Source organism: Pseudophryne corroboree, chromosome 12 (assembly GCF_028390025.1).
Source record: "Pseudophryne corroboree isolate aPseCor3 chromosome 12, aPseCor3.hap2, whole genome shotgun sequence".
Classification (NCBI taxonomy): Eukaryota; Metazoa; Chordata; class Amphibia; order Anura; family Myobatrachidae; genus Pseudophryne; species Pseudophryne corroboree.
In genome coordinates, this window is record NC_086455.1 from 105,284,017 (window position 1) to 105,304,658 (window position 20,642).

The 20,642-nt window shown below is 47.7% G+C and overlaps 1 protein-coding gene across 1 annotated transcript in view; it reads right to left on the minus strand.

The window, feature by feature from the left end:
* TTC6 (tetratricopeptide repeat domain 6) overlaps positions 1–20,642 on the minus strand; it is a 660,756-nt gene that overhangs the window by 177,912 nt on the left and 462,202 nt on the right. Inside the window, exon 19 of the mRNA XM_063947843.1 lies at positions 10,523–10,605. Within this exon, the coding sequence (XP_063803913.1) occupies positions 10,523–10,605 (83 nt within the window). The remainder of the gene's footprint in view (positions 1–10,522; positions 10,606–20,642) is intronic.

The window sequence follows — 20,642 nt, forward strand, 5'->3', positions numbered from 1 at the left end:
GAGAAGCCAATTCCTTCTGAAAGAATATAAATAGGGCCGAAATCTGTACCTTAATGGAGCCTAACTTCAGGCCCATATCCACTCCTGTCTGTAAAAAGTGGAGAAAACGGCCCAGGTGGAAATCTTCCGTAGGAGCATTCCTGGCTTCACACCAAGAAACATACTTCCTCCAGATACGGTGATAATGTTTCGCCGTCACCTCCTTCCTAGCCCTTATCAGAGTAGGGATGACTTTCACCGGAATACCTTTTCCAGCTAAGATTCGGTGTTCAACCGCCATGCCATCAAACGTAACCGCGGTAAGTTTTGGAACACGCAGGGCCCCTGCTGCAACAGGTCCTCCCTGAGAGGAAGAGGCCATGGATCTCCTGTGAGCATCTCCTGAAGATCTGAATACCAGGCCCTTCGAGGCCAATCTGGAACAATGAGTATTGTCTGCACTCTTTTTCTTTTTATGATTCTCAATATTTTGGAGATGAGAGGAAGAGGAGGGAATACATAGACCGACTGAAACACCCATGGTGTCACCAGGGCATCTACCGCTACTGCCTGAGGGTCCCTTGACCTGGCACAATACCTCCGAAGCTTCTTGTTGAGGCGTGACGCCATCATGTATATTTGAGGAAGTCCCCAAAGACTTGTTATCTCTGCAAAAACTTCTTGATGAAGTCCCCACTCTCCTGGATGGAGATCGTGTCTGCTGAGGAAGTCTGCTTCCCAGTTGTCCACTCAAGGAATGAAGACTTCTGACAGAGCGCTTACTTGATTTTCCGCCCAGCGCAGAATCCGTGTGGCTTCCGCCATTGCCACTCTGCTCTTTGTCCCGCCTTGGCGGTTTACATGAGCCACGGCTGTGACGTTGTCTGATTAAATCAGAACCGGTAGGTCGCGAAGAAGATTCTCCGCTTGTCGTAGGCCGTTGTATATGGCCCTTAATTCCAGTATGTTGATGTGCAGACAAGCCTCCTGGCTTAACCATGTTCCCTGAAAATTTCTTCCTTGTGTGACTGCTCCCCATCTTCGGAGGCTCGCGTCCGTGGTCACCAGAACCCAGTCTTGAATGCCGAACCTGCGACCCTCTAGAAGATGAGCACTCTGCAGCCACCACAGGAGAGACACCCTGGCCCTGGGGGACAGGCTTATTTTCTGATGAATTTGAAGATGGGACCCGAACCACTTGTCCAGAAGGTCCCACTGAAATGTTCTCACATGAAACCTGGCCGAAGGGGATGGCCTCGTAGGTTGCCACCATTTTTCCCAGTACTCGAGTGCATTGATGGACTGACACTCTTTTCGGTTTTAACAGGTCTCTGACCATGTTCTGGAGTTCCTGGGCTTTTTCCATCGGGAGAAAAACCCTCTTTTGTTCCATGTCCAGAATCATGCCTAAGAAAGATAGCCGAGTCGTTGGAACCAACTGCGACTTTGGTAGATTTAGAATCCAGCCATGGTGCTGCAGCACTCTCAGGGAGAGCGACACGCTTTTCAGCAACTGATCTCTCGATCTCGCTTTTATCAGGAGATCATCCAAGTATGGGATAATTGTGACTCCCTGCCTGCGCAGGAGCACCATCATTTCCGCCATTACCTTGGTGAAAATCCTCGGGGCCGTGGAAAGCCCAAACGGCAACGTCTAAAACTGGTAATGACAGTCCTGTACAGCGAATCTCAGGTACGCCTGATGAGGGGGATATATGGGGACATGAAGGTGTGCATCCTTTATGTCTAGTGACACCATACAATCCCCCCCTTCCAGGCTGGAATTCACTGCCCGGAGCGATTCCATCTTGAATTTGACCTTTTTCAAGTACAGGTTTAGGGATTTTAAATTTAGAATGGGTCTGACCGAGCCATCCGGTTTCGGGACCACAAATATGGTTGAATAGTACCCCTTCCCCTGTTGAACTAGGGGAACCTCGACAACCACTTGTTGTTGACACAGTTTTTGGATTGCCCTTAAAACTATCTCCCTTTCTGGGGAAAAAGCTGGTAAAGCCGATTTGAAAAACCGTCGAGGAGGCACGTCTTCGAATTCCAGCTTGTAGCCTTGGGATACAATTTCCATTGCCCAAGGATCCACGTCTGACTGGACCCAGACGTGGCTGAAGAGTCGAAGACGTGCCCCCACCGGCACGGACTCCCTCAGAGGAGCCCCAGCATCATGCGGTGGATTTTGTAGAAGCCGGGGAGGACTTCTGCTCTTGGGAACTAGCCGTAGCAGGCATTCTTTTCCCTCTACCCTTACCTCTGGCGAGGAAGGAAGAGCCCCGACCTCTTCTAGACTTATGCGACCGAAAGGACTGCATCTGATATTGTGGTGTTTTCTTTTGCTGTGGGGGAACATAAGGTAAAAAAGTCGATTTACCCGCGGTAGCTGTGGAAACCAGGTCCGCGAGACCTTCCCCAAATAAAACCTCACCCTTGTAAGGCAAAACTTCCATATGCCTCTTTGAATCGGCATCACCCGTCCATTGGCGGGTCCACAGGGCTCGCCTAACAGAAATCGCCATGGCGTTGGCTCTCGAACCCAGCAGCCCAACGTCTCTCTGAGCGTCTCTCATATATAAGACTGCGTCTCTAATGTGAGCTAAGGTCAATAAAATGGTATCCCTATCTAGGGTATCAATGTCAGCTGACAAGGTATCCACCCAAGCTGCTACAGCGCTACAAACCCAAGCCGACGCTATTGCCGGTCTGAGCAAGGCACCCGTATGTGTATAAATTGATTTTAAGGTAGTCTCCTGTCTGCGATCAGCAGGATTCTTGAGGGCTGCTGTGTCTGCGCATGGTAGCGCCACATTTTTTGGACAAGCGCGTTAAAGCCTTGTCCACCTTGGGTGAGGAATCCCACCGTAACCTGTCCTGTGCCGGGAAAGGATACGCCATAAGAATTCTCTTGGGAATCTGCAGTTTTTTGTCTGGAGTTTCCCAAGCTTTTTCAAATAACTCATTCAGCTCATGAGATGGGGGAAAAGTTACATCAGGTTTCTTTTCCTTAAACATGCATACCCTCGTGTCAGGGACAGAGGGGTCATCTGTGATATGCAAAACATCTTTTATTGCAATAATCATATAATGAATACTTTTGGCCACCCTTGGGTGTAACCTCGCATCATCGTAGTCTACACTGGAGTCAGAATCCGTGTCGGTATCAGTGTCTGCTACTTGGGACAGTGGACGTTTCTGAGACCTAGACAGGCCCTATGACACAGTCAAAGCCATGGATTGACTCCCTGTTTTATCCCTGGACTCTGCTTTGTCCAATCTCTTATGTAATAAAGACACATTTGCATTTAAAACATTCCACATATCCAACCAATCAGGTGTCGGCGTTGCCTACGGAGACACCACAATCATCTACTCCACCTCCTCCCTAGATGAGCCTTCCGCTTCAGACATGCCGACACACGCATACCGACACCCCCACACACTCAGGGATATATCTATATGGAGACAGTCCCCCAATAAGGCCCTTTGGAGAGAAAGAGAGAGAGTATGCCAGCACACACCCAGCACCACCGGACACTGGAATAAAATCCCAGCTAGTACAGCGCTTTTATATAAATATATATACAATTACACTCACTGCGCCAATTAATGTGCCCCCCCCCCCCCCGTTTTGCCCTCTGTAACCGTGTTCAGCAGGGGAGAGTCCAGGGAGCCAGCTTCTCTGCCGTGTGCTGTGGAGAAAATGGCGCTGGTTAGTGCTGGAGGATCAAGCCCTGCCCCCTCAGCGGCGGGCTTCGGTCCCGCTCAAATTATTTATACTGGCGGGGTTTTTTTAATATACCACCTCCACAGTATATAATCCAAATGTCAGTGTCCCTTGAGGTTTATATTGCTATCCAGGGCGCCCCCCCCTGCGCCCTGCACCCTTACAGTGCCCGCTGTGTGTGTATGTGTGGGAGCTATGGCGCGCAGCATTACCGCTGCGCGTTACCTCAGTGAACATCTGATGTCTTCTGCCGCCTTTGAAGTTTTCTTTTCTTCTCAATACTCACCCGGCTTCAATCTTCTGGCTCTGTGAGGAGGACGGCAGCGCGGCTCCGGGACGAACGGCGAGGGTGAGACCTGCATTCCGACACTCTGGAGCTAATGGTGTCCAGTAGCCTAAGAAGCAGTGCCTATCACTTAAGTAGGTCTGCTTCTCTCCCCTCAGTCCCACGATGCAGGGAGCCTGTTGCCAGCAGTTCTCCCTGAAAATAAAAAACCTAACAAAAAGTCTTTTTCAGAGAAACTCAGTAGAGCTCCCCTGCAGTGCACCCAGTCTCCTCTGGGCACAGGATCTAACTGAGGTCTGGAGGAGGGGCATAGAGGAGCCAGTGCACACCCATTCTAAAGTCTTTAGAGTGCCCATGTCTTCTGCGGAGCCCGTCTATACCCCATGGTCCTTACGGAGTCCCCAGCATCCTCTAGGACGTAAGAGGGGGGGGGAAAGAGGTGCAAGATGGAATTGTCCTTGGGCCCTCCCATTCACCCTTATGTTGTATAAACAGGACATGCACACTTTAACAAACCCATCATTTCAGCCACAGGGTCTGCCACACAACTGTGGCTAAAATGACTGGTTGGTTTGGGCCCCCACCAAAAAAGAAGCAATCAATCTCTCCTTGCACAAACTGGCTCTACAGAGGCAAGATGTCCACCTCCTCCTCATCGTCCGATTCATCACCCCTTTCACTGTGTACATCTCCCTCCTCACAGAGTATTAATTCGTCCCCACTGGAATCCACCATCTCAGGTCCCTGTGTACCTTCTGGAGGCAATTGCTGGTGAATGTCTCCACGGAGGAATTGATTATAATTCATTTTGATGATCATCATCTTCTCCACATTTTCTGGAAGTAACCTCGTACGCCGATTGTTGACAAGGTGACCGGCTGCACTAAACACTCTTTCGGAGTACACACTGGAGGGGGGGGGCAACTTAGGTAAAATAAAGCCAGTTTGTGCAAGGGCCCCCAAATTGCCTCTTTTTCCTGCCAGTATACGTATGGACTGTCTGACGTGCCTACTTGGATGCGGTCACTAATATAATCCTCAACCATTATTTCAATGGTGACAGAATCATATGCAGTGACAGTAGACGACATGTCAGTAATCATTGGCAAATCCTTCAGTCCGGACCAGATGTCAGCACTCGCTCCAGACTGCCCTGCATCACCGCCAGCAGGTGGGCTCGGAATTCTTAGCCTTTTCCTCGCAGCCCCAGTTGCGGGAGAATGTGAAGGAGGAGCTGTTGACGGGTCACGTTCCGCTTGACTTGACAAGGGTCTCACCAGCAGGTCTTTGAACATGTGCAGACTTGTGTCTGCCGGAAAGAGAGATACAACGTAGGCTTTAAACCTAGGATCGAGCACGGTGGCCAAAATGTAGTGCTCTGATTTCAACAGATTGACGATCCGTGAATCCTGGTTAAGCGAATGAAGGGCTCCATCCACAAGTCCCACATGCCTAGCGGAATCGCTCCGTTTTAGCTCCTCCTTCAATCTCTCCAGCTGCTTCTGCAAAAGCCTGATGAGGGGAATGACCTGACTCAGGCTGGCAGTGTCTGAACTGACTTCACGTGTGGCAAGTTCAAAGGGTTGCAGTACCTTGCACAACGTTGAAATCATTCTCCACTGCGCTTGAGTCAGGTGCATTCCCCCTCCTTTGCCTATATCGTAGGCAGATGTATAGGCTTGAATGGCCTTTTGCTGCTCCTCCATCCTCTGAAGCATATAGAGGGTTGAATTCCACCTCGTTACCACCTCTTGCTTCAGATGATGGCGAGGCAGGTTCAGGAGTGTTTGCTGGTGCTCCAGTCTTCGGCACGCGGTGGCTGAATACCGAAAGTGGCCCGCAATTCTTCGGGCCACCGACAGCATCTCTTGCACGCCCCTGTCGTTTTGTAAAACATTCTGTACCACCAAATTCAATGTATGTGCAAAACATGGGACGTGCTGGAATTTGCCCACATGTAATGCACGCACAATATTGGTGGCGTTGTCCGATGTCACAAATCCCCAGGAGAGTCCAATTGGGGTAAGCCATTCTGCGATGATGTTCCTCCGTTTCCGTAAGAGGTTGTCAGCTGTGTGCCTCTTATGGAAAGCGGTGATACAAAGCGTAGCCTGCCTAGGAACGAGTTGGCGTTTGCTAGATGCTGCTACTGGTGCCCAGCTGCTGTCCTTACTGCGGGAGGCAATACATCTACCCAGTGGGCTGTCACAGTCATATAGTCCTGAGTCTGCCCTGCTCCACTTGTCCACCTGTCCGTGGTTAAGTGGACATTGGGTACAACTGCATTTTTTAGGACACTGGTGAGTCTTTTTCTGACGTCTGTGTACATTCTCGGTATCGCCTGCCTAGAGAAATGGAACCTAGATGGTATTTGGTACCGGGGACACAGTACCTCAAGCAATTCTCTAATTCCCTGTGAATTAACGGTGGATACCAGACACACGTCTAACACCAACACAGCTGCCAAGACCTGAGTTATCCACTTTGCAGCAGGATGACTGCTGTGATATTTCATCTTCCTCGCAAAGGACTGTTGGACAGTCAATTGCTTACTGGAAGTAGTACAAGTGGTCTTCCGACTTCCCCTCTGGGATGACAATCGACTCCCAGCAGCAACAACAGCAGCGCCAGCAGCAGTAGGCGTTACACTCAAGGATCCATCGGAGGAATCCCAGTTAGGAGAGGACTCGTCAGACTTGCCAGTGGCAAGGCCTGCAGGACTATTGGCGTTCCTGTCTAAGGAGGAAATTGACACTGAGGGAGTTGGTGGTGTGGTTTGCACTGGGAGCTTGGGTACAAGAGGAAGAACGGATGTAGTTGTCAGTGGACTGCTTCCGCTGTCACCCAAAGTTTTTGAACTTGTCAATGACTTCTGATGAATGCGCTCCAGGTGACGTATAAGGGAGGATGTTCCTAGGTGGTTAACGTCCTTACCCCTACTTATTACAGCTTGACAAAGGCAACACACGGCTTGACACCTGTTATCCGCATTTCTGTTAAAATAATTCCACACCGAAGAGGTGATTTTTTTTGTAATTTGACCAGGCATGTCAATGGCCATATTCATCCCACGGACAACAGGTGTCTCCCCGGGTGCCTGACTTAAACAAACCACCTCACCATCAGAATCCTCCTTGTCAATTTCCTCCTCAGCGCCAGCAACACTCCTCATCCTCATCCTGGTGTACTTCAACAGTGACATCTTCAATTTGACTATCAGGAACTGGACTGTGGGTGCTCCTTCCAGCACTTGCAGGGGGCGTGCAAATGGTGGAAGGCGCCACCTCTTTCCGTCCAGTGTTGGGAAGGTCAGGCATCGCAACCGACACAATTGCACTCTCCTTGGGGATTTGTGTTTTAGAAGAACGCACAGCTCTTTGCTGTGCTTTTGCCAGCTTAAGTCTTTTCATTTTTCTAGCGGGAGGATTAGTGCATGCTTCCATCCTCATGTGAAGCTGAACCACTAGCCATGAACATAGGCAAGGGCCTCAGCCGTTCCTTGCCACTCCGGGTCGTAAATGGCATATTGGCAAGTTTACGCTTCTCCTCAGACGCTTTTAATTTAGATTTTTGGGTCATTTTACTGAACTTTAGTTTTTTGGATTTTACATGCTCTCTACTATGACATTGGGCATCGGCCTTGGCAGACGACGTTGATGGCATTTCATCGTCTTGGCCATGACTAGTGGCAGCTGCTTCAGCACGAGGTGGAAGTGGATCTTGATCTTTCCCTATTTTACCCTCCACATTTTTGTTCTCCATTTTTTAATGTGTGGAATTATATGCCAGTAATATATCAATAGCAATGGCCTACTGTACTGTACTATATATGTATACTGTTGGTCACCAAAATGCTGCACTGTACTACTATATATACTGCTCACAAAAATGCAGCACAGATATGGAATGGATACTTGCAGTAACACAGAGCTGCAAGATACAGCAATGGCCTACGGTACTGTACAACTATATACTGTTGGTCACCAAAATGCTGCACTGTAATACTATATATACTGCTCACAAAAATGCAGCACAGATATGGAATGGATACTTGCAGTGACACAGAGCTGCAAGATACAGCAATGGCCTACTGTACTGTACTACTATAATGATATACTGGTGGTCCCCAGTCCCCACAATAAAGCACACTGAGCACAGATATTTGCAGCACACTGAGCACAGATCCCTCAGGAGACCATCTGCCACCTCATCAGGAGCATGCCCAGGTGTTGTAGGGCGGTCATACAGGCACGTGGAGGCCATACACACTACTGAGCCTCATTTTGACTTGTTTTAAGGACATTACATCAAAGTTGGATCAGCCTGTAGTGTGTTTTTACACTTTAATTTTGAGTGTGACTCCAAATCCAGACCTCCATGGGTTAATAAATTTGATTTCCATTGATATTTTTTGTGTGATTTTGTTGTCAGCACATTCAACTATGTAAAGAACAAAGTATTTAATAAGAATATTTCATTCATTCAGATCTAGGATGTGTTATTTTAGTGTTCCCTTTATTTTTTTGAGCAGTGTATATACTGTATATATACACACACACAAATAAGGAAACAATGTAAGTATGCAGCTGTATATTTGCTCATATGCGAATTGGCAACTTCTATGTTTAACTTTAAATCATCCCCTTAACGTGGATTGCATAATTGGTTTATGAACTATGGCCCTCATTCCGAGTTGTTCGCTCGCAAGCTGCTTTTAGCAGCATTGCACACGCTAAGCCGCCGCCTACTGGGAGTGGATCTTAGCTTAGCAAAATTGCGAACGAAAGATTCTCAAAATTGCGAATAGAAATTTCTTAGCAGTTTCTGAGTAGCTCGATACTTACTCTGCCACTGCGATCAGTTCAGTCAGTTTCGTTCCTGGTTTGACGTCACAAACACACCCAGCGTTCGCCCAGACACTCCCCCGTTTCTCCAGCCACTCCCGCGTTTTCCCCAGAAACTGCAGCGTTTTTTCACACACTCCCATAAAACGGCCAGTTTCCGCCCAGAAACACCCACTTCCTGTCAATCACATTACGATCACCAGAACGAAGAAAAAACCTCGTAATGCCGTGAGTAAAATACCAAACTTCTTAGCAAATTTACTTGGCGCAGCCGCAGTGCGAACATTGTGCATGCGCAATTAGCGGAAAATCGCTGCGATGCAAAGAAAATTACCGAGCGAACAACTCGGAATGACCACCTATGCTGGTGAAATGAAACCATATCAAGTTCACATAAAAACTAATGTACAGTATATGAATAATAGATCAGAGTCACCATCTAGTGGTGATTATACATAACAACATACATCAATATACACCTCTCCTCTTTGAAGGATTATAATAGCCCCCAATTATGTGAATCACTGCATATAATAGAATCTAAATTGGAAACAAATCACCAGAAAAGTGCAATTATTAGATAGGTGTCGCAAGTGGCCATGACTATGAGTATACAGTGCAAGCTACTGCTGGAAAACAACAACAGCAGTGCCGCTGGCAGGCGAGCTATCTTGGAGTAATTTTCCTTTACATAAATGACGCAATAACCCAAGCAGCCGGTGATGTGTGATGCACATTGTCAGCAGTTTACATACATGACGCAATAACCCAAGCAGCCGGTAATGTGCGATGCACATTGTCAGTATACATACATGACGCAATAACCCAAGCAGCCGGTGATGTGCGATGCACATTGTCAGTATACATACATGACGCAATAACCCAAGCAGCCGGTGATGTGCGATGCACACTATCAGCAGTTTACATACATGACGCAATAACCCAAGCAGCTGGTGATGTGTGATGCACACTGTCAGCAGTTTACATACATGACGCAATAACCCAAGCAGCCGGTGATGTGTGATGCACACTGTCAGCAGTTTACATACATGACGAAATAACCCAAGCAGCCGGTGATGTGTGATGCACACTGTCAGCAGTTTACATACATGACGCAATAACCCAAGCAGCTGGTGATGTGTGATGCACATTGTCAGCAGTTTATATACATGACGCAATAACCCAAGCAGCCGGTGATGTGTGATGCACACTGTCAGCAGTTTACATACATGACGAAATAACCCAAGCAGCCGGTGATGTGTGATGCACACTGTCAGCAGTTTACATACATGACGCAATAACCCAAGCAGCCGGTGATGTGTGATGCACATTGTCAGCAGTTTATATACATGACGCAATAACCCAAGCAGCCGGTGATGTGTGATGCACATTGTCAGCAGTTTACATACATTACGCAATAGCCCAAGCAGCTGGTGATGTGTGATGCACACTGTCAGCAGTTTATATACATGACGCAATAGCCCAAGCAGCCGGTGATGTGTGCATTTTATATACAGCAATTTGGAGGGTAATATCACCATAACACTGCTGCAATTTTCAGTCACTACTAAATCTGCATTCTATATAAATATTAATAAGTACAGTGCTGCATCCTTTTCTGCATATAACTACACTGCGGCCTGCATGTATATATTCACTAGCATAACAGGTACTTACCGGATTATATAAGGCTCAGGGGAGTCAGGACGCAGATGGATGGCGCATGTTATATCCTTCAAGGCACGGTGTAAATCTTTCATCTGCGGGATGTAACACAGACAGATCTTATCCACGCAGTATTGGATTATGATGTTTTATATTGAAGCAGGAAAATAACTGGATCTGTGGCATATGGCTGTCTTTATTACACCTTTTATAAAATCACACTCTACTTACATGCTCACCAGCATGATGCACCCATTCTTTAATCTATGCATCAAGCTGTCAGTCTCCCAAAGGAGACGGACCATTTTTAATCTTCTGATTTAATGATATGAGTGGGGGATAAAGCCACCATCAGGTTTTTCGGCACCCAGTGCATGGCCACATAGGGGGGCATAACCACCTCAGTGGAGTCATCCTGTACGCTGCAGGATGTAGCTATAATGTAGTCATAGGGGGGTATTCAATTGATGTCGGATCCTTGCCGACAAAAAAAGAACTGACAATTCAGTATTCAATTTGGCCGTTCAACAATGTCAATCCGACTTTTTTAAAGTCGGACTGACATTGTTGGAAATGGAGCTAAAACCTGTCGGATTTGGCCGCGAATCCGACAAAACACGTGGATCCACGGCTAATCCACCGATCCACGTGTTTTCCGACCTGTTGGAAAAACGGCAGCCCAATTGAACAGGTCGGAACACTTTCCAACCTAAAGAAGTCGGAAACCGCTGTCTTTCTCACAAGACGGCATTTCTGACTTGAATTGAATACCCCACATAATGTGCTAGCATTCATAATATTGATGATTTTGATGTCAATGATGTCAACATTGTTGAAATGTTGACATTGAACATGTCAGAATGTGCAGATGTTGGCATATGCAGAATGTTGGCATGTTGAAATGTCGACATTCTACATGGACCACCAGTGGAGGTTTAGGCTACAGGAGGGGAGGTTAGGGAAAGTCACTAGGGGGGCGGTTAGGGGTTAGGATTAGTCATACTTACAACTAGAAGATCCGGTGGTAAGTCCTTATCAGCTGTCTGCTGAGCCCGATAAACACAGCTAAAGCAGCCATATCCACATTTCATCAGTGCTGACAGGATGAATGTCGATGTCGCCAATGTCAACATGCCAAGCATGTTGATATGCTGCATGTCAACATTTGGACTGTCAACAAAATATACCACACCCATATGCTGCTGAAGAGGTGGCCACGCTATTCAGGGGACATGGTTGCACCTTCTGGACAAGCATGCGCCCCTAGAAAGTATTTTCATTTCAATTTTATATAATATGTTTGTCACGTTAGTAGACATTTTCAATGCAACCAAGAGCTCTCTATTTTCTTAAAAATACAGGTTAAATGCATAGGTAAATGCGGGGGAGGAGGTGTGATTCTAGTCTCCTGGAAAAAAACCCCCTTCCCAGCTCGACTACTGGCTTGAATTAGGACCACAATAGCAGCGGTATACTGTATATGGTTTTACTAGAGCTGCGGGGTCGTAACGAAGCAGTGGCTTCCTGCCACATCTAACGGCTTCATGGGATTGCTGACCCTGTATTAAAGGGCCTACACTCTGGGCGATGTTGGCGATATTATCGACCATCGATATAATCAATGGTCGATTTTTCCGTCAATGATTTCAAGCCTACACACTGGACGATATTGATGGCCAATTTGGACGATATGAGAGTACAGACATCTAAATCGTCCAAATTGACTGGCATGTTTAAACGATGATAGTTCAATGAACGATGTCGTTCATCACTGAAGCAAATATTGGAAGGAATTCTAAGGGACGGCATACAGGAGCATCTACAGTCCGCTAGGATTATTAGCAAGAACCAGCATGGGTTTGTGAGGGACAGGTCATGCCAGACTAACTTAATTAGCAACGGAGGAAAGAGTTCTTCACTGTTAGGGCAATCAGGATGTGTAATGGCGGACTCTGTAATTGGATTTAAAAAGGAATGGATACATTTCTGAATGAAAAAGCTATCCAAGGTTATAATACTTAGAATATCAACGTGGTTAATCCGGGGGTAACATGAGTTATAGTAGCTAACTACTTATAAAACATTGGCCCTCATTCCGAGTTGTTCGCTCGCAAGCTGCTTTTAGCAGCTTTGCACACGCTAAGCCGCCGCCTACTGGGAGTGAATCTTAGCTTATCAAAATTGCGAATGAAAGATTCGCAATATTGCGAAAAGACTTCTCTGTGCAGTTTCTGAGTAGCTCGAGACTTACTCTTCCAGTGCGATCAGTTCAGTGCTTGTCGTTCCTGGTTTGACATCACAAACACACCCAGCGTTCGCCCAGACACGCATCCGTTTCTCCAGCCACTCCCGCGTTTTTCCCAGAAATGGTAGCGTTTTTTCAAACACTTCCATAAAACGGCCAGTTTCCGCCCAGAAACACCCACTTCCTATCAATCACATTACGATCACCAGAACGAAGAAAAAACCTTGTAATGCCGTGAGTAAAATACCTAACTGCATAGCAAATTTACTTGGCGCAGTCGCAAGTACGAACATTGTGCATGCGCAGTTAGCGGAAAATCGCTGCGATGCGAAGAAAATTACCGAGCGAACATCTCGGAATGACCACCATTATTCAGCGGGTATGTAGATTCATCACAACTTAAAATAAGATTTTACTTACCGGTAAATCTATTTCTCGTAGTCCGTAGAGGATGCTGGGGACTCCGTAAGGACCATGGGGATAGATGGGCTCCGCAGGAGACATGGGCACTTTAAGAAAGAATTTAGTTCCTGGTGTGCACTGGCTCCTCCCTCTATGCCCCTCCTCCAGACCTCAGAGAAACTGTGCCCAGAGGAGATGGACAGTACGAGGAAAGGATTTTGTTAATCCAAGGGCAAAATTCTTACCAGCCACACCAATCACACCGTATAACTTGTGATAACTACCCAGTCAACAGTATGAAAACAACATATCATCAGTTCAAGACCGATGCAACTATAACATAACCCTTATTGAAGCAATAACTATATACAAGATTTGCAGAAGAAGTCCGCACTTGGGACGGGCGCCCAGCATCCTCTACGGACTACGAGAAATAGATTTACCGGTAAGTAAAATCTTATTTTCTCTAACGTCCTAGAGGATGCTGGGGACTCCGTAAGGACCATGGGGATTATACCAAAGCTCCGAATCGGGCGGGAGAGTGCGGATGACTCTGCAGCACCGATTGAGCAAACATGAGGTCCTCCTCAGCCAGGGTATCAAACTTGTAGAATTTTGCAAAAGTGTTTGAACCCGACCAAGTAGCAGCTCGACACAGCTGTAGTGCCGAGACCCCCCGGGCAGCCGCCCAAGAAGAGCCCACCTTCCTAGTGTAATGGGCCTTGACCGATTTTGGTAACGGCAAACCAGCCGTAGAATGCGCTTGCTGAATCGTGTTACAAATCCAGCGAGCAATAGTTTGCTTTGAAGCAGGGGCACCAATCTTGTTGGATGCATACAGGACAAACAGCGCTTCAGTTTTCCTGACTCTAGCCGTTGTGGCTACGTAAATTTTCAAAGCCCTGACCACATCAAGTAACTCGGAATCCTCCAAGTCACGTGTAGCCACAGGCACCACAATAGGTTGGTTCATATGAAAAGATGAAACCACTTTTGGCAGAAATTGCGAACGGGTCCGCAATTCTGCTCTATCCAAATGGAAAACCAAATAGGGGCTTTTATGTGACAAAGCCGCTAATTCAGACACTCGCTTAGCCGAAGCCAAGCCTAATAACATGACCACCTTCCACGTGAGATATTTCAACTCCACCGTTTTAAGTGGTTCAAACCAGTGTAACTTTAGGAAACTTAACACAACGTTAAGATCCCAAGGTGCCACCGGAGGCACAAAAGGAGGCTGAATATGCAGCACTCCCTTTACAAAAGTCTGAACTTCTGGGAGAGAAGCCAATTCTTTTTGAAAGAAAATGGATAGGGCCGAAATCTGGACCTTAATGGAACCTAATTTAAGGCCCAAATTCACTCCAGTTTGTAGGAAGTGAAGGAAACGGCCCAGATGGAATTCTTCCGTAGGAGCATTCTTGGTCTCACACCAAGAAACATATTTTCGCCATATACGGTGATAATGTTTTGCTGTTACTTCCCTCCTAGCCTTTATCAGCGTAGGGATAACCTCAACCGGAATGCCTTTTTCTGCTAGGATCTGGCGTTCAACCGCCATGCCGTCAAACGCAGCCGCGGTAAGTCTTGGAACAGACAGGGTCCCTGTTGCAACAGGTCCTGTCTTAGAGGAAGAGGCCACGGATCTTCTGTGAGCAGTTCCTGCAGATCTGGATACCAGGTCCGTCTTGGCCAATCTGGAACAATGAGGATTGTTCTCACTCCTTTTCTTCTTCTTATCCTCAACACCTTTGGTATGAAAGGAAGAGGAGGAAATACATAGACTGACCGGAACACCCATGGTGTCACTAGTGCGTCTACCGCTACTGCCTGAGGGTCTCTTGACCTGGCGCAATACCTCTGTAGCTTTTAGTTGAGGCGGGACGCCATCATGTCTTTCTGTGGCATTTCCCACCGACTCACAATCTGTGCGAAGACTTCTGGATGAAGTCCCTACTCTCCCAGGTGTAGGTCGTGTCTGCTGAGGAAGTCTGCTTCCCAGTTGTCCACTCCCGGAATGAACACTGCTGACAGTGCGCTTACATGATTCTCCGCCCAGCGAAGAATTCTGGTGGCTTCCGCCATTGCCACTCTGCTCATTGTGCCGCCTTGGCGGTTTACATGAGCCACTGCGGTGATGTTGTCTGACTGGATCAGAACTGGTTGGTCGCGAAGTAAGGTCTCCGCTTGACGTAGGGCGTTGTATATAGCCCTTAGCTCCAGGATGTTGATGTGAAGACAAGTCTCTTGACTTGACCAAAGACCCTGGAAATTTCTTCCCTGTGTGACTGCTCCCCAATCTCGGAGGCTTGCGTCCGTGGTCACCAGGATCCAGTCCTGAATGCCGAATCTGCGGCCCTCGAGAAGGTGAGCACTCTGCAGCCACCACAGTAGTGACACCCTGGCCCTGGGGGACAGGGTGATCAACCGATGCATCTGAAGATGTGACCCGGACCACTTGTCCAGTAGGTCCCATTGGAAAGTCCTCGCATGGAACCTGCCGAAGGGAATGGCCTCGTATGATGCCACCATCTTTCCCAGGACTCGAGTGCAATGATGCACTGACACCTGTTTTGGTTTCAATAGGTTCTTGACCAGAGTCATCAGTTCCTGGGCCTTCTCTATCGGGAGATAAACCCTCTTCTGGTCCGTGTCCAGAATCATGCCCAAGAAGGGTAGACGAGTCATAGGAACCAACTGCGACTTTGGAATATTGAGAATCCAGCCGTGTTGCTGTAACACTTTCAGTGAAAGAGATACGCTGCTCAGCAACTGCTCTCTTGATCTCGCTTTTATGAGGAGATCGTCCAAGTACGGGATAATTGTGACACCTTGCTTCCGCAGGAGCACCATCATTTTCACCATTACCTTGGTGAAAATCCTCGGGGCCGTTGAGAGACCAAACGGCAACGTCTGAAATTGGTAATGACAATCCTGTACCGCAAATCTTAGGTGCGCCTGATGAGGTGGATAAATGGGGACATGAAGTTACGCATCCCTTATGTCCAGTGACACCATAAAATCCCCCCCTTCCAGGCTTGCGATGACTGCTCTTAGCGATTCCATCGTGAACTTGAACCTTTTCAAGTATAGGTTCAGAGATTTTAAATTCAATATGGGTCTGACCGAACCGTCCGGTTTTGGGACTACAAACATGGTCGAATAATAACCCCTTCCCTGTTGAAGGAGGGGAACCTTGACCACAACCTGCTGAAGATACAATTTTTGTATTGCGTTTAACACTATTTCCCTCTCTTGGGGGGAAGATGGTAGGGCCGATTTGAAATACCGGCGAGGAGGCACCTCTTCGAATTCCAGCTTGTAACCCTGAGACACAATTTCTATTGCCCAAGGATCCACCTGGGAGTGAACCCACATGTGGCTGAAATTCCGAAGACGTGTCCCCACCGGGCCCGACTCCGCCAGTGGAGCCCCAGCGTCATGCGGTGGATTTTGCAGAGGCCGGTGAGGACTTCTGTTCCTGGGAACTAGCTGTGTTGTGCAGCTTCTTTCCTCTGCCCCTACCTCTGGCAAGAAAGAACGCACCTCGGACTTTCTTGTTTCTTTGTGAACAAAAGGACTGCATTTGATAATGCGGTGCTCTCTTAGGCTGTGAGGGAACATAAGGCAAAAAATTTGACTTTCCAGCTGTAGCTGTGGAGACCAGGTCCGAGAGACCTTCCCCGAACAATTCCTCACCCCTGTAAGGTAAAACCTCCATATGCCTTTTTGAGTCGGCATCACCTGTCCATTGCCGAGTCCACAGGACCCTTCTGGCAGAAATCGACATAGCGTTTATTCTAGAACCCAGTAGACTAATGTCTCTTTGAGCATCTCTCACATATAGGACAGCGTCTTTTATATGCCCCAGGGTCAATAATACAGTATCCTTATCTAGGGTATCCAATTCCTCAGATAAGGTATCCGTTCATGCCGCTACAGCACTACACACCCAGGCCGACGCAATTGCCGGTCTTAGTAAGGTACCTGAATGTGTATAAATGGACTTCAGGGTAACCTCCTGTTTGCGGACAGCAGCATCTTTGAGGGTAGCCGTATCCTGGGACGGCAGGGCTACCTTTTTGGATAAGCGTGTTAAAGCTTTGTCCACCCTAGGGGAGGATTCCCATCGTAGCCTATCCGTTGGCGGGAAAGGATACGCCATAAGAATCCGTTTGGAAATCTGCATTTTCTTATCTGGAGATTCCCAAGCTTTTTCACATAACTCATTCAGTTCGTGTGAGGGGGGAAAAGTTACCTCAGGCTTCTTTCCCTTATACATATACACCCTCGTGTCAGGGACAGGGGTTTCCTCTGTGACGTGCAAAAATAAGATTTTACTTACCGATAAATCTATTTCTCGGAGTCCGTAGTGGATGCTGGGGTTCCTGAAAGGACCATGGGGAATAGCGGCTCCGCAGGAGACAGGGCACAAAAAGTAAAGCTTTTTCAGATCAGGTGGTGTGCACTGGCTCCTCCCCCTATGACCCTCCTCCAGACTCCAGTTAGGTACTGTGCCCGGACGAGCGTACACAATAAGGGAGGATTTTGAATCCCGGGTAAGACTCATACCAGCCACACCAATCACACCGTACAACCTGTGATCTAAACCCAGTTAACAGTATGATAACAGCGGAGCCTCTGAAAGATGGCTTCCTTCAACAATAACCCGAATTAGTTAACAATAACTATGTACAATTTATGCAGATAATCCGCACTTGGGATGGGCGCCCAGCATCCACTACGGACTCCGAGAAATAGATTTATCGGTAAGTAAAATCTTATTTTCTCTATCGTCCTAGTGGATGCTGGGGTTCCTGAAAGGACCATGGGGATTATACCAAAGCTCCCAAACGGGCGGGAGAGTGCGGATGACTCTGCAGCACCGAATGAGAGAACTCCAGGTCCTCCTTAGCCAGAGTATCAAATTTGTAAAATTTTACAAACGTGTTCTCCCCTGACCACGTAGCTGCTCGGCAAAGTTGTAATGCCGAGACCCCTCGGGCAGCCGCCCAAGATGAGCCCACCTTCCTTGTGGAGTGGGCCTTTACAGATTTAGGCTGTGGCAGGCCTGCCACAGAATGTGCAAGTTGGATTGTGCTACAGATCCAACGAGCAATCGTCTGCTTAGACGCAGGAGCACCCATCTTGTTGGGTGCATACAATATAAACAACGAGTCAGATTTTCTGACTCCAGCTGTCCTTGCAATATATATTTTTAATGCTCTGACAACGTCCAGTAACTTGGAGTCCTCCAAGTCACTTGTAGCCGCAGGCACTACAATAGGCTGGTTCAGATGAAATGCTGACACCACCTTAGGGAGAAAATGCGGACGAGTCCGCAGTTCTGCCCTGTCCGAATGGAAAATCAGATATGGGCTTTTGTAAGATAAAGCTGCCAATTCTGATACTCTCCTGGCAGAAGCCAGGGCTAGAAGCATGGTCACTTTCCAAGTGAGATATTTCAAATCCACCTTATTTAGTGGTTCAAACCAATGAGATTTTAGAAAGTCCAAAACCACATTGAGATCCCACGGTGCCACTGGAGGCACCACAGGAGGCTGTATATGCAGCACTCCCTTAACAAAGGTCTGGACTTCAGGGACTGAAGCCAATTCTTTTTGAAAGAAAATCGACAGGGCCGAAATTTGAACCTTAATAGATCCCAATTTGAGACCCATAGACAATCCTGATTGCAGGAAATGTAGGAATCGACCCAGTTGAAATTCCTCCGTCGGAGCACTCCGATCTTCGCACCACGCAACATATTTTCGCCAAATTCGGTGATAATGTTGCACGGTTACTTCCTTCCTTGCTTTAATCAAAGTAGGAATGACTTCTTCCGGCATGCCTTTTTCCTTTAGGATCCGGCGTTCAACCGCCATGCCGTCAAACGCAGCCGCGGTAAGTCTTGAAACAGACAGGGACCCTGCTGAAGCAAGTCCCTCCTTAGAGGTAGAGGCCACGGATCTTCCGTGATCATCTCTTGAAGTTCCGGGTACCAAGTCCTTCTTGGCCAATCCGGAACCACTAGTATCGTTCTTACGCCTCTTTGCCGTATAATTCTCAATACTTTTGGTATGAGAGGCAGAGGAGGAAACACATACACCGACTGGTACACCCAAGGCGTTACCAGCGCGTCCACAGCTATTGCCTGCGGATCTCTTGACCTGGCGCAATACCTGTCCAGTTTTTTGTTGAGGCGAGACGCCATCAAGTCCACCATTGGTCTTTCCCAACGGGTTACCAGCATGTGGAAGACTTCTGGATGAAGTCCCCACTCTCCCGGGTGAAGATCGTGTCTGCTGAGGAAGTCTGCTTCCCAGTTGTCCACTCCCGGGATGAACACTGCTGACAGTGCTATCACATGATTCTCTGCCCAGCGAAGAATCCTTGCAGCTTCTGCCATTGCACTCCTGCTTCTTGTGCCGCCCTGTCTGTTCACATGGGCGACTGCCGTGATGTTGTCCGACTGGATCAACACCGGTTTTCCCTGAAGCAGAGGTTCTGCCTGGCTTAGAGCATTGTATATTGCTCTTAGTTCCAGAATGTTTATGTGAAGAGACGTTTCCAGGCTCGTCCATACTCCCTGGAAGTTTCTTCCTTGTGTGACTGCTCCCCAGCCTCTCAGGCTGGCGTCCGTGGTCACCAGGATCCAATCCTGTATGCCGAATCTGCGGCCCTCTAATAGATGAGGACTCTGCAACCACCACAGAAGAGACACCCTTGTCCTTGGAGACAGGGTTATCCGTAGGTGCATCTGAAGATGCGACCCTGACCATTTGTCCAACAGATCCCTTTGGAAAATTCTTGCGTGGAATCTGCCGAATGGAATTGCTTCGTAAGAAGCCACCATTTTTCCCAGGACTCTTGTGCATTGATGTACAGACACCTTTCCTGGTTTTAGGAGGTTCCTGACAAGGTCGGATAACTCCTTGGCTTTTTCCTCCGGGAGAAAAACCTTTTTCTGAACCGTGTCCAGAATCATCCCTAGGAACAGCAGACGAGTTGTCGGCATTAACTGGGATTTTGGAATATTCAGAATCCACCCGTGCTGTTTTAGCACTTCTTGAGACAGTGCTAATCCCATCTCTAGCTGTTCTCTGGACCTCGCCCTTATTAGGAGATCGTCCAAGTATGGGATAATTAATATGCCTTTTCTTCGAAGAAGAATCATCATCTCGGCCATTACCTTTGTAAAGATCCGAGGTGCCGTGGACAATCCGAACGGCAGCGTCTGAAACTGATAGTGACAGTTTTGTACAACGAACCTGAGGTACCCCTGGTGTGAGGGGTAAATTGGAACGTGGAGATACGCATCCTTGATGTCCAAGGATACCATAAAGTCCCCCTCTTCCAGGTTCGCTATCACTGCTCTGAGTGACTCCATCTTGAACTTGAACTTCTTTATGTACAGGTTCAAGGACTTCAGATTTAGAATAGGCCTTACCGAGCCATCCGGCTTCGGTACCACAAAAAGAGTGG